The following is a 15502-nucleotide window of genomic DNA, read 5'->3' on the forward strand; positions in this document are numbered from 1 at the left end:
ATCAATATTGAACTCTTGACCATGTATGCAAGTGAAGCCACGTTGCCACCTCGATAATATCAAAATACATTTAAAAGTACATTGACTTGACTAAATGTATCCGCAAATAGTTCGAGCGTGACGATTGACATGTTGACGTTGTGAAAAACGTGTCCAATGTAGACGACGAACAAAAGCGTTTCGTAACACCGTGCCAGCCAGTAGCCACCGAGCAGAGCAGTCCCTCTCTGATCATTCACACAATAACATATACTCTAACTGAACAATGTGAGAACAATATAAGTGCAGTGAATTCTAACTATAATATTTAAAATATTGTGAATTTACGCGCGAAATGCTAACGCGTGGTCGCCATTTTTAATTTTGCAACAGTAAAGAACAGGTTAATATTTCATTCATTAAGTTTATTGGACGGGATTAATGTTGTTGTATGTGCAGCGAGATTTGCAGGATATCATACAGTACTTGGAAAACGATTATTACATTATCAATGAGTTGATTTGTATGGAAATTGAAGTCACGGTTGATTAGTGTCCGATTAAGAATGAACGTGGAAAAAATAGGTACACATTATACCTACGTGTACGTAAGATATCTGTGCATTTAGATATACCTACTTAGGTACTGTTTAGCTCGCGTGCGTACATATTTACATCAGAAGCCATTACAGGTCACCTTTTACAGTAAACCACAAGCTGCCGCATTATTGTACCTAAAGATTACATAGTAAAATTGGACATTCGTATCGTTCGCGTTAGAAAACCGTAACAATTGTCATTTTCGTTTGACCTTCAATAATAATGATATTCATTCAAATATATATTTGTTATGATAGTATCAAGGCGAATTTCACGAAGTGCTTACAGGATAATTTTGACAAGTCTCTTTTTAATTTAAAATACTTTGCTTGTGGTATCGTTGCGATGAAAATCTAATAACAAATATGCATTTGTTGTCGAGTCACAGATAGACAGTTGGCGGATGCGTACGGTAGGTACAGAAATCTACTAAACACATGAATATCACTACAACAACTTCAATAAATCTGGCAACTTCTTGTTTAAAAGGCTCAAACAAAACTGAAAAATTTATTTTACACCGTAGTCACTCGCTTCATGGAAACATACAAAAGTTCACTACAACAAAGAACTAGACAAAGAAAGTACCTACGGCATTTGCAATACTGAACTTTCATTAACAAAATTTTGATGATGACACATAGTGACAACATTATTTTAGCTATACGAAATTTGAAACTGTTTTATTCTTCAAACAATCATGTCTCTAAAGACATTTTATATTAAATAAGTATTCCTGTTATACGTGTAATGTTTCAGGAGTTTAGGTACTGAATTCTGTAACGAATCAAGTAAGCTAAATCAATAAAGAATGTTCTAGACGCATGAAGGTCATTGAGCATTACCTGTGGATTAGTACCGTGTAGCTTTTAACTATACACACAATATACTTAAAATATTACCTAGTCTTAGTGATATTGCGTATACATACGTCTAAAACAGACAGACGATTTCGCTTGCAAAGCATTCTCGTTATACTTCCTGACCTTCCTTTTTCAACGTGATGGCGCTTAATACGCAAGTATTATGAAGCGGCAAATAATTTTTCGTCCAATTTGAATTTATTTGCCGATGCCGTATGCACTCATCATAAATTTGACGGTATTTATAACACAGCTTGTTTACTTTCTCCGAGTCATGTTCTTGAGAGTTAGTTCTTTGACTTTGATACTTACGACGCAAATAGCTTACACGAGCCGTACACGCGTTACTAATTCGTGTGAACTAAATATAAACTGTAACCTACATTCGAGATTTGTTATTTATCATAAAATTAATAAATTCGTAAATGACTATTCTTGTTACAAAGCGCAGCGTAAAAGCGTACTTATGTATTATGTCCTAACTTTTTACGTATTGTAGTAGATACATACGATTAACAAAACATATTTACGGTTTTTTTTTATTTGTATTTAGTTAGTTTATTTTATAAGAATCCCTTTTTTTGCTGTTTTTTTTTTATTGCTTAGATGGATGGACGAGCTCACAGCCCACCTGATGTTAAGTGGTTACTGGAGCCCATAGACATCTACAACGTAAATGCGCCACCCACCTTGAGATATAAGTTGTAAGGTCTCAGTATAGTTACAACGGCTGCCTCACCCTTCAAACTGAAACGCATTACTGCTTCACGGCAGAAATAGGCGGGGCGGTGGTACCTACCCGCGCGGACTCACAACAGGTCCTACCACCAGTAATTACGCAAATTATAATTTTGCGGGTTTCACTTTTATTACACGATGTTATTCCTTCACCGTGTAAGTCAATCGTGAACATTTGTTGAGTACGAATTTCATTAGAAAAATTGGTACCCGCCTGCGGGATTCGAACACCGGTGCATCGCTTCAACACGAATGCACCGAACGTCTTATCTTTTAGGCCACGACGACTTCATAAACGAAAAACGAAGCTGATCACGAAAACTTCGAAGTGTTTGAAATGTCTAAAAGAAAATCAAAACAATTAGATTGAGGTGCTCAGACGCATGTCGTAGTTTGTGTTAATATCCGGAGATTAAATGAAGCCCGTTGCCAGAAGCTATCGCATACAAGAACACGTGCCACTAGTCAGGGACAACTAAATCCTTAAACCATCAGATACTTGTGACGATTCGTAAATAAATCGATAATAACATACGTAAATTTTTTTTTTTTTTTTTTTTTTTTTTATTGCTTAGATGTGTGGACGAGCTCACAGCCCACCTGGTGTTAAGTGGTTACTGGAGCCCATAGACATCTACAACGTAAATGCGCCACACACCTTGAGATATAGTTCTATGGTCTCAGTATAGTCACAACGGCTGCCCCACCCTTCAAACCGAAACGCATTACTGCTTCACGGCAGAAATAGGCGGGGCGGTGGTACCTACCCGTGCGGACTCACAAGAGGTCCTACCACCAGTAATTACGCAAATTATAATTTTGCGGGTTTGATTTTTATTGCACGGTGTTATTCCTTCATCGTGGAAGTCAATCGTGAACATTTGTTGAGTACGTATTTCATTAGAAAAATTGGTACCCGCCTGCGGGATTCGAACACCGGTGCATCGCTACATACGAATGCACCGGACGTCTTATCCTTTAGGCCACGACGACTTCAAACACAATAAAACACATATTATACACGCGAACAACACATTCCAAAATGATAGTTATTGATCGATCGTAGTGATATCTGTGATATCTATTGCACAGACTAGCAGCCGGTTGCGGTCGTCGGTCATATAAATATACAAAAATTAATTACACTTGAATAATGTAATAGAAACGGGTCAGAAATTGAACTATAAAAATATTTATTCTGTTGATAATTTTTAACGAGCTTCTTGGACGGAGAAACAACAAATATTGCCTACGTTACTGGTAGTAGGACCTCTTGTGAGTCCGCACGGGTAGGTACCACCGCCCTGCCTATTTCTGCCGTGAAGCAGTAATGCGTTTCGGTTTGAAGGGTGGGGTAGCCGTTGTAACTATACTGAGACCTTAGAACTTATATCTCAGGGTGGATGGCGCATTTACGTTGTAGATGTCTATGGGCTTCAGTAACCACTTAACACCAGCTGAGCTGTGAGCTCGTCCACCAATATAAGCAATTAAAAAAATAAAACGTTAAAAACATCCTACGACCAAAGACTGCATTTTTATTTTTTGTAAATATCTTCAATGTTCAGACACGCTTCCGTCACTTTCATAATTATATAGATTGATATCGTTATAAAAGCTATCGGCTTACTGGCTGCAAATCTCGTCACATAACAACATGATTACTATCGCGGGTTAAGTGTTTGCATGAAGGTGGATATTTGACAACCACGAACGTGAATGGTGCAGTGAAAGGTGATTAAAAACTTTTTGGTGAAAGAATGTCCATCAGGGGTGTCCAGGACGGCTCCAGATCACCGTTGATCATCACCGATTCGTTCTTCGATGATGGCGGTAAGTCTATTGAAGACGAGTCTTCGGAAAAAAGAGTAATTTAACTTTAATTACATGCATTATGTTTACATGCAGTCTTCGTGTCGAGAGGTGAAAGTCTAAGAGCCTAAGGACTTTGGACATTACGGTAATTGTAATCAAAAGTCCGTTTTATTTGGTATTAGTATCAATAATCCCACAGACACAGCCCATTGAGTTTCTCGCCGGATCTTCTCAGTGGGTTGCGTTTCCGATCCGGTGGTAGATTCTGCGAAGTACTGCTCTTGCTAGGGCTAGTGTTAGCCACCACGCCAGGTTTGAGCCCCGTGAGCTCACCTACTTGTTAAGGTTACGCTGAAATGGTCTCTCAAGACCGTCAGTTTAAATAGGTTAAAAAAATATCAACAATTCGATGTTTTTAATTGAACTTCAATTATGTTTACCACATTTAAATGGCTGAAGAAGATTTTTTGTCATTATATGTTTTCCAAACTTTAAACTTCAGTTGGCTCTCCGGTAAAGTTGCAATTTTTTTTTTGCTTAGATGGGTGGACGAGCTCACAGCCCACCTAGTGTTAAGTGCTGTATACGAAAAGAAAAATTAAATATCTTAGACTGTGTTCCCGTTCTCCTTATGCACTTTTAAACATCATTCATGTAATTATTTGTTGGTATTACCTTGATCTGTTTATTTGTAGTTTCTTTCTTGCAATTTGTAAGTTGACGCACGTGACAACCTGATGATGAAGGGTCACCGCTGCTCATGGTCATCGGCGATGAGAACCGAGGTCTCTTTAAAACCTCGTTTAAAGAAAGGAAATGTCCTAGCGTCTACATCGTGAAGGGAAGTTCATTTAAGTTTTTCAAAGCACCCCCCATGGGAATACGTATTTACAACACAAATGTTGATGACCTGATGACGGTCACCGTCGCTCACGGTCATCGGCGATGAAAACCGAGCATTCTTTAAAACCTCGTTTGAAGAAAGGAAATGTCCTAGCGTCTACAGCGTGAAGGGAAGTTCATTCAAGTTTTTCACATGGGAATACGTAATTACAATACACAGAAAGAAGAACACTGAAGTATCTCTGTAATTCCTGAGGTTCCAAACGATACATGAAACTGTATGAGCGTATTTTAACTTTTCTGTTCACACCCATTTTCGGGATTCTAACTGATTGTTATCGTTGGGGACTAGGAACATCAGATAACAGAATAAATGCAAGCAGCTAAACGTACTGGATTTTTTTTTCTATCTCGAAGCAACGGTTTGAAGGGTGGGGCAGCCGTCGTAACTATACTTGAGACTTTAGAACTTACATCTCAAGGTGGTTAACGCATTTATATTGTAGATGTCTATGGGCTACAGCAACCACTTAACACCAGGTGGGCTGTGAGATCGTCCACCCGTCCAAGCAATAAGAAAAAAAAAGCTTCTACTTGTATTACAATATTTGCACAATATTACTATTTCTGTTACATTTCGTATTGCTGCCGCAGTCACATTTGTGGAAAATACAAAAACCATTAAAATTATCGAAGTCTATTGAAGAAAAAAATCCAAAAAGACTCCTTCGAGCCGGATTTGAACCAGCGACCTATGGATGTCAGCAATCTGGTTATACCTCTACAGTCCACCGCTCTACCAACTGAGCTATCGAAGGCACATATGAGATGGTGAAATTTAAGAGCACATTCGTTTTGAAGCGAAGAACAAATAATAATTAAGATTTATTGAATTTTCATAAATTTCACAATCACTACATATTTCGAGAGCGGTGGTAATCTTCAACACTATTTCTCTAATACCCACATTCGCACTGCGTATTATTAAGACGTTCTGGATTCAAACTTGAAACTGACGTGACGACCCAAGTACATGTCATCGTTGTCAAATAGCACTGAATATGATTCTAGAATAATCGTCCCGACACGTGGGGCTTTTGAACTTTGGTAGAGATAATAATATGTTTTTTTAAACTTAAAATACTTGTAAATATTAATACGTGAAGCAAAAAGTTTGTACCCCTTTTTACGAAAATTGCACGGGCGGAGAAGTGTGAAATTTCCCACACTTATAGAGAATACAGAGAAGGAGTGCAGAATGTTAATTTGTTTTTTAAATTATGCATAAATAATACACACACTACCATGTATTTGACACACACACGCATGCATACTATTTGTTTATTGTCAAACTTTTCTTATTGCTTATAATCTGTGGTCTAATTGAGAATAGATTGAATATTGTTTGTCTTTATTAATATTAACATTTTTCTAAAGTGTAGTCTTGGCGAAATCTGTTGTTGTAGAAGCATAATAGTCTTTGACAATAGAATAATAACAGTGTAAAAACTTTTAATTTCAATTAATTTTAGTCGAATTTCGACTACTGCGGGACCACTAGTACTTGTAAATACAATACAATAATAACGTATAAATGTGTACGAGTAAGTAGACATACTTACAAATTGCACACGGTATTGTTAATAAACAGTACTTACAGTACTGACCCTTTGAGCGCGAACCGTCGATATATCGACTCTCAATTAATGCGTGTAAAGTGCGGAGCGTCGGAATACCGACTATATCCGCAGTTTGATTATAGGTCTTACGTGGTTATAGGTTACGGGTCGACGTGTCTTAGCGCGCGCATGTACAACGTTTTTAATAAGTTATTAAAATTCATAAATAACCATCTAAAATTATTTTGATTTAGCATTACATTTTTTTTAAGTTACAGTGTTTTATACGGTAATTTTTTCAAAAATCTTTTGGCAATTTTTGCAAAATATGTGAAAATAAGCTCAGCACTAAAAGGGTTAAGATGTTAAAGGCTACCCACACACGTGCAGCAAGCCGTGTAGTGTACGGTCAGAATATTATGGATAAGCACGGCTTATAGTGCTTATTTACGGTAGGCAGCGGCTTGGCTCTGCCCCTGGTATTGCTGAAGTCCATGGACGACGGTAACCACTCACCATCAGGTGGGCCGTGTGCTCGTCTGCCTACAAGGGCAATATAAAAAAAGCGCGATATTTGTATCAAAATAAATACAAAAATAATAGGTATTGGTTAGACTTGTGAACGAGTTAAAGGTTCGCCTGGTGCTCCGTGGTCACCGGAGCCAATATACATCATTACGAGAATATCTCACATAACCTTGAGTCTCAACTGCATAGCTTAACGCGGCTTAACGAGTTCCATAGTTCGAAACATCATGCATTACTGCTTTGTGGCAGAATGGGGCTGGGTGCAACTTCCAGTGCGTGTCTCACAAGAAGACCTACAAACCCATTAGTAATTATTTACGTATGTTGTAAATATGTTGTATTTTGTCCTATTACTACGATTGTCATCAATAGTGCTTCTCTGCGGGCGGCCTTAGTTAATACAACCGTTCCATGACACGGATTAGGTAAATTGATAATAATAAATCAATACGCTAATTATTATTATGTTTCGACTTGAAACACGTTTATAGTCACATTGTTTACACTTGAGCTTCTAGCGATTCGATGCGGAGAACGAACGAGGGGCGCTGGAAAACACAAAAACAATATGGGGTCAGTCAGTGTACGGCCGTGAGTGCGACCGACGCCACGCGCATTTTTCGCATCGGCAGCCATCGGTACAAGTTCGCGACGCCATTAAAAAATGGCGTAATTAAATTACGAATTGGCATTACTTAAAATATTAGTTACGTGTACTTATGGATCGTTTGTAAGGATATATAAAATTACAGTGCATATTAAAATGACGGTTTGTCTAGATTCGTTTTTACATTCGAAGTGACGCGTTACTATTAAGTTTAACTGCACAGCTGTTTCGGAATGTTTTCATGGAAAGAATTAATTCGCATTCAGATTAATTTTTTGAATATGTTAAAAATCGTACTCCAATGAATTTTGTAACTAAATAGGATTTTCTTTTTAAGTTAGGTTTTAAATCTCTTTTGAAACGGTTTTCTGAAATAATTAGTTATTTGTGAAAGTGAGTACCTTGAGAACATTAAATTAACTGAAGGAACATAATAATATTATTATCTCGTATTAGTGTAAAGCTGGCTTCTAATTAATGTACACGTTATTTTATTTTTGATATTTTCCTCTAACCTAAATATTATACTGAGGTTAAAGTCAAGATTATTCTTAAACTTAGTATTCAAATGTAAAAAATGAGCAACAGAAAACTCTAGGCCCAAAATTAGAAATTTATTCCCATTTTAAAGCCTGCTGGCACCATGAGATCAAAATTCCTTCCAAGAGGATTATAATAATAATATGAATAATTGAATTGTTTTTTACCGGTCTTGTTTTGGAATCTCTGTTCAATACCTATAAACTTTTCTCACTATAGGTATCTTAACTCTCTGAGAGTTCCTCCTGCGAGAAAATTAAACTATCCCACTTGCAAAATGCACTGCGTGACATACGATAGGTACACTGTTAATGTCGACAACTTGATTTTACAGCAAAAACGATGATCTCCATAAAAAAAGTCGTCGAATCCGTTGTCTGTCCGAACCGAGTGAAACTGTTCCCCTACTCAAGGTAAAACCGGAAACTAATTATAGTCAAAACGTGGACCTCGAGATGGAAATGAGCTTAGACGAGTTTGTGTTGAACCAGAATTGATCCAGTTTTGCTCGTTCAAAATCAGCAATGAAAGCGTGACCACCGAAAACAAATAAACGAAAAATTATATGGGACGTCGCACAGTGGGTCGATACTGTGATTTTAGTGACTTAGGGACCAACTTTGTTTTTTTATAATTTTTTTAATGTAGATAGATAGAGCTCGTTAATCTCAATAATAATTGTTTTGGGCAAAAATTACAAAAACTTTATAGTTTGGTCAGAAAAATGTGTTTTGTGATTTTTTTGTATGGAGCGGGTCACATTAAATTAAATTCCTGCTAAGTACCGCGAGGTCCCGCTTTGAAACTTTATTTTCCTTATACCTTGTCTAGTCTACTATCATTTGATGCTATGAACATGTGCATAAAGTTGCAACTCTGCTAAATAAATGGATCGAAAAAAATTAATAAATACATAGAAAAAAACCTTTATATTTTTTTTCGTAAGTGCTTTTAAGTTAAATTTGATATGGATTAGTAAGTAAAAGCACGTAATGATACCCATAATTAAATAATACCTAACAACAATACATTTAGTAGGTCTCTAATTAAGCAATCTCTCTAATTATTAAGATAGTTAACATTATTTAATGAGGATAATTAGTTAAGTAGCCATTACTGGGTAGTAGAAAATATAGTAAACATTTGTTTGTCTCTGGAAGTATAAAGTGACCATGTTTATTATATACTAACTAGTGTTCGTTTATTCGTACTACTACTAACATCTCGTGATTGTCGTTGTGATCTTGCTGTTTCCGTTATAATTGGTAATTTTGTTAACAATTTAGGATTATTTATGATTTTAAAAGAGCAACTACAGTCGCTGTCTGATAATAAAAAACTCTTTCAATTCCTACAAAATCAAATAAACGTGACCGAAGAGAAAAATGTTGAGCTCCAAAAATTCTGTACGCAATTTTGTTCAAATATAAGTGCAATATGGAAACGAAGTAGTCGCATGTTAGCACAGTTTATAAGAAAAAAATGTGATTGGTTAGAATGTGCAATAAACTGGCCCGAAGGAATGATACCTGAAGCTATCAACACTGCACATGAAAGGCTCGAGATTTCTAATACTCAAGATTTTGAAAATGTACCACCCTCAAATGTACTACAGAAGCCTCGACATCTATTTTTGCACCTCGAAAACCTTTTTAAGAATTGGGATCCAGGCAAAAACGAAGACGCATTGAACAAATTTACCAATCGCTTTCGTTATCCCCGGATGAAATGAAAGCTACTACAATTGCTAGTTTGAGAAACACTAGAAATGAAGATGTAGGAGAAATAATGAACCACTTGTCAAAATCACCCCGAAGATCTAGAAAAAGTTAATAAGTATTTAATTACAAGTAAAGTGAAAAGTAGTACATATTCTCCCGATAAGGCAATATTAGTTTCACTTAAATTAAGTGGCAGTATATAAACCTAAGAGAAGCAGCAAGTGAAAATGGGTCTGATTTATACCCTTCTTAATATAAAATTAAGCAAGAAAAGACCAAATGTTATCCAGGGTAAGACGAGGCAATTATTACTGAAGAAGGAGCTGCTATTAAAATGCAAGCATTACTAAACTTGGCACTATATAGGCTTTTAGATGTGATTACTTCGGATTTGGACTCTGCAAGAGAGCTACTGCTTATAAGCAAATAGGCTTTGATAGAGCCCCAGGTCAAAGTCTAGTTCCTATAAGGCTTCAGAAATTTGATGGAACAATTGTTTGGGAAAACGACCTACCCTCATCAACTTTTTATTGCCGTCCAATAATGTTTAAATTTACAAAAGAAACGCAGCCAACAGTGACAATTATAAAAGCTAGCATAACAGAAGAAATAGAAAGACTTCAGCCATCAAAAATCAAACAAGTTGAAGTTAAGCATCAATTGCACATGATGATGATAGACGGCAAAATAACCTCATATTTTTCAGAAACATTTTCTGCTGTCTGTGATATTTGCAAAGCAAAACCGTCAGAGTTTTTTGGAGTGACTTGCTTATCAAAGAGAAAATAATGAAGAAATATTCCAGTATGGAATGCCATCTTTACATGCCTGGATAAAATGCATGGAGTGCTTACTTCATATCGGTAAATATAATTTTATTATTTCACAATTTTTTCATCGTATGTAGTTTCCTGTGAGATAATTTTTTAAATGACACTTTTTTTGTTTACGTCTTATCGTTTGGACTTCAAGAAATGGAGTTGCAAGGGGCGATGACAAAGAAAAAATAACAACCAGAAAAAGTGCTATACAGCAAGCGTTTAAAAAGGAATGCGGTTTACTTATAGATGTTGTCAAGCAAGGAGTAGGAACAACCAATGATGGCAATACTGCCAGAAGATTTTTCAGGGATGCAGAAGAAACAGCCCGCATAACAGGAATACGTAAAGGTTTCACGTGATTCTTCACTCTGTTCCATCTGGAGAGCGCGTTTCCAATTTTTCGGAATTTTTTAGATATACTGCAGAATTGTATGTTAATTTATATCCCTGGTATTATATATGCCTTCCAGTATCCATAAATTATTGGCACATGGCAGTGATATATAATAATGAAGAACTTTGGTGCCATTCGTATAGGTAAACTCTCGGAAGAAGCAGCGGAAGCTCGCAATAAAGATTTTCGGAAATATACAGAGAGATGTTATTCAAGAATGAGAAGTAGAACGTCGACTAATGAGGATATTTTACACAATCTTCTTTCGTCTTCTGACCCAAAGATCGAAAGGTGAAACAAAATATATAATATTTAGAGAGATTGCATAATTAGAGACCTACTAAATGTATTGTTGTTAGGTATTATTTAATTATGGGTATCATTACGTGCTTTTACTTACTAATCCATATCAAATTTAACTTAAAAGCACTTACGAAAAAAAAATATAAAGGTTTTTATTCTATGTATTTATTAAATTTTTTCGATCCATTTATTTGGCAGAGTTGCAACTTTATGCACATGTTCATAGCATCAAATGATAGTAGACTAGACAAGGTATAAGGAAAATAAAGTTTCAAAGCGGGACCTCGCGGTACTTAGCAGAAATTTAATTTAATGTGACCCGCTCCATACAAAAAAATCACAAAACACATTTTTCTGACCAAACTATAAAGTTTTTGTAATTTTTGCCCAAAACAATTATTATTGAGATTAACGAGCTCTATCTATCTACATAAAAAAAATTATAAAAAAACAAAGTTGGTCCCTAAGTCACTAAAATCATAGAATCGACCCACTGTGCGTCGTAATGTATCGATCAAAAAAATTTGAGAGCCTCTGGCGTAGCTCTCAGTTCTTGATAACGCTATTTGTTTTAGAGAATTCGATGTATCATCACATTGTATTGAAAATTCCTAAGCACTCGCCGCGCCGCCGCCGGTCAGCCGTATTGTGCGAATCTCCCGTACAAGTTTAGGCTTTAATCAGATCGTGTTTTTATCTATTTCTTAATTGACTAATTATTTTAAAAAAATGTAAATTCTACACGAACAAGTATACTGGAACTGATGCTGGACTTGACCAACGAGTAGTTTGCTATTGACATGAATGATGATTTTATTTCAATCAGTTAATATTTTTCTTGTCTGCACTAGATTCTTAATTTTTTTGCTAACAATCTATGAAGACAGAAGAGTCCCTGTCATCATATTATTATTAGCAACGTGAAAGCCCTGCAATTTTCAAACAACCTTTCGATATCAAATAATGCTGTAATATTATCTTACAAAATACTCTTCCATTATCAGAAACAATCAATTGAATTAAGTAAAATCAAAAATAAGGTTCACCAATCACATTAAAACTTTGAATAGTTTCTCTCTAAAGTGAAATTTGCGACATTCAACTAATCTTTGATTAACTAACAATAAAATACGATATACGTTTGGCTTTTCGGAAGGTTTAATTTACCACAAAACTCAAAACACAGTGCTCTATGACAAAACAATCTAAGCACCGTTTACATTAACCAAAATGACCAATCAAAAACATGCTTTATGTCATTGAAGCAAAAGACGAAATACCCTTACCATTTAAATGTCACATAAGTTTCATTAGATACGTTCAGCGCCAACGATGTCTAGACGTTATCGATCAGGTATCATTGGAATTCACCAAAGTTAGGTTAACGTTACATCGCACCATTTTCGCTAAATCATGCTAAATGCGCTGGTATGGACATGGCAACCGGGCCTCCATATCCCTTTACGCACAGATAACCCCCTGTGATCTGTGCCTTGACGTTACGTCAAAGGGTCATTTTGACAACTACCTTATTCTATAAAGAAATGCATAAGTGCCTCACAGAAGTGAACGCTAAATTTCGGTTACCAAAACACAAGCTACTAACATTCTAACCAAATATAAATTATACTATTTATTTTTGATAATTGACCCGGTTTTTTAATATGTATAACCGGCATCCGTTTTATAGCACATAAATACGGTCTGTATCTGATCTAGCTATCTCACATGCTGTGGATAGAATTAACTGAGTGTGCGAATAGTGTAGCTGTATGATTTTTAACTTCAAGTTACGAAACTATGCGATTGTCTGAAATACAGAAGACATAGATGTTCATGGGTCGATTTACAGGGGCTTTTGCGTTAGCTTTGTATATATAGCTAGTATATACAAATTTGAGTTAACTTTTACGCTATCGAGAACGTTAAAAAACTTGAAGCACACAGACCATTCAAACGAGATATACTTTCTCTCTTGGTTCTTACATATATTACATACTTCGTCCACACGAGAATGCTCCAGCAGTCGAATCTGTGACGTACACCGCACATACACCGGTAATCTAAATGGTATATGTGAGTCGACTATTATCAAAGGCGGCAATGTGACTTTTGGACAATTATTGGTAAATCAGAAAAACGAATTATTGACTTTGTATTCCATTGGCAGTCACAAAACTCTTCGGAACGACATCTTAGATAAATAACAGGTTAACTATTAACCTTTATTTAATGCAGGTTTTGAACCGTATTCTTTGAAGGAGACGATTATATTCAAATCGATCTGTATTGACATATCAATAACATTTTTTTGTCCAAATGCACAGATTGCCACCTTTGATAATAGACGACTCATGTATAAAAAAAATAACTAATTGGAAAATCACACACGGTCATCCGACCCCAAATTAGGATTCCCTGTATCACGAGTACCAGAGACTGATATACATACTTAAATACGTTTAAACATATATATAACTAGCTGTACCGGTCCGCTTCGCTGGGCATTTAAAATTAACATTATTATTTCTCACCCCCACAAGGATTCTCATCATTAACGCCCCCGCAACTGGTGTATTGAGTCCAACGCTCATATAAATATTAGCCTATCCATTAATTACATGTAGTTTCTACATGGATACCAAGTTTCAAGTCAATCGGATGCATGGTTCAGTAGTTATACCGGAACATCCGTAAAAACCGCTGTAGATTTATATATTAGTATAGAAGTATAGATAAATAATTTTTACTGGTGGTAGGACCTCTTGTGAGTTCGCACGGGTGGGTACCACCGCCCCGCCTGTTGCCGTGATGCAGTGATGCGTTTCGGTTTGAAGGGTGGGGCAGCCTTTGTGACTATACTGAGACCTTAGAACTATATATAGGCAGCGGCTTGGCTCTGCTTAGGCAGCGGCTTGGCTCTGCTCCTGGCATTGCTGAAGTCCATGGGCGACGGTAACCACTTACCATCAGGTGGGCCGTACGCTCGTCTGCCTACAAAGGCAATAAAAAAAAAAAATATCTCAAGGTGTGTGGCGCATTTACGTTTTAGATGTCTATGGGCTCCAGTAACCACTTAACACCAGGTGGGCTGTGAGCTCGTCAACACATCTAAGCAATAAATAAATAAACAGTCGGCAAAAAACAAACAAATTTTTTTACACGAATTTTTGTCCGATGTGGGAATCGAATACACGACTCTCGGCGCAACAGTCAGGGTCGCTGACTACCGCACAACCGAGTCAGTCGAGATCATATTCGTTGAAGACACATTCTTCGTCTGCCAACTCAAGGTTTGTTTGTTTGAAGACATTTCATTGGCACTAGCAGACTAGCTCACGGTGCGCTGTCGCTAACCCATTACCGGTGTCCTTAGACATAACCAGTCTGATAATTACGATGACGTCACTTGCTTAGTCGTTCCTTTGTGGCCATTGTTTGCCATCCAAATAAGCGGCTGTGAGGTCGAACGCTCACCATGTTTACTGTTGCTAACTACATAGTTTCTACTTCAAGCATCGTTAATTTTCTAACATACGATGCTCGCTTCAATCAATATCCTATATTGTTTTTTATTCGAATGGTTTTGTATTTGAGGTCAGCTTTCACAATTATGAGATTCCGTGTTTTGAGGTTCGCTTGTCACCGCCAATACCATGAGTAAATTTCAAGGTTTGATCTTCTGGTAATTAAATAACTAAAAATATAGTTTTACAGTTTAATTTTGCGTTATTTTTATTGTCATTTTGTTATTTAGGTTTCAAATCTTATCACGAAAACATTTTTTTTTTTTACCTATGCTGATAACCTCGAGTTATGCCACCTTCACCGAGCGTGTAGGTAGGCTCACGGGGCTCTAACCTGATGAAGCTGCTAACAAAAGCTCTAGCAAGAGCAGTGCTTCGCAGAATCTACCACCGGATCTGAAATGCGACCACTAATAAGATCCGGCGAGAAACTCAGTAGTCTGTGTCTGAGGTTTGACGAGAACTGTAAAGTATTTCAGGGGTAATGGCAATAAAAAACGCGAAATTAAATCGTAAAAGCGCTTTTAGTTATCTTTACGATTCGCGAATACCATAGAAAATACGATGATAACTTTCAAATTTGTTGTTTACAATGAAAATTAGAT

At 36.6% G+C, this 15502-nt stretch overlaps 1 protein-coding gene, 1 long non-coding RNA gene and 1 other non-coding gene across 28 annotated transcripts in view; 2 read left to right on the top strand and 1 right to left on the bottom strand.

Moving 5' to 3' along the window:
* LOC114248401 (AMP deaminase 2) overlaps window positions 1–15502 on the top strand; it is a 57467-nt gene that overhangs the window by 10205 nt on the left and 31760 nt on the right. For 7 of the 26 annotated variants that reach the window (XM_089738433.1, XM_089738442.1, XM_089738432.1 and 4 more), the window contains exon 1: window positions 7559–7753. The exons of 6 other annotated variants lie outside the window; for them this stretch is intronic. Coding sequence is in view for 4 of the 20 variants with exons in the window: in XM_089738450.1 (XP_089594576.1) it covers window positions 3940–4012 (73 nt within the window). In the remaining 16 variants the exon portion in view is untranslated. Of the gene's footprint in view, window positions 1–221; window positions 383–3797; window positions 4013–7558; window positions 7754–15502 lie in introns of those variants that run through there. 13 more of the 26 variants (XM_089738434.1, XM_089738436.1, XM_089738446.1 and 10 more) reach the window with 7 other exon arrangements.
* On the bottom strand, window positions 5562–5655 carry TRNAY-GUA (transfer RNA tyrosine (anticodon GUA)). The gene is made up of 2 exons: window positions 5619–5655; window positions 5562–5597 (listed from the first exon to the last, which is right to left on the bottom strand). It is a non-coding gene; the product is annotated as a tRNA-Tyr (tRNA).
* Window positions 7798–15089, top strand: LOC149499811 (uncharacterized). Its single transcript, XR_016325384.1, has 2 exons — window positions 7798–10715; window positions 10825–15089. It is a non-coding gene; the product is annotated as an uncharacterized LOC149499811 (long non-coding RNA).

This window comes from Bombyx mandarina, chromosome 25 (assembly GCF_030267445.1).
Source record: "Bombyx mandarina strain Sakado chromosome 25, ASM3026744v2".
In the NCBI taxonomy this organism is placed as follows: domain Eukaryota; kingdom Metazoa; phylum Arthropoda; class Insecta; order Lepidoptera; family Bombycidae; genus Bombyx; species Bombyx mandarina.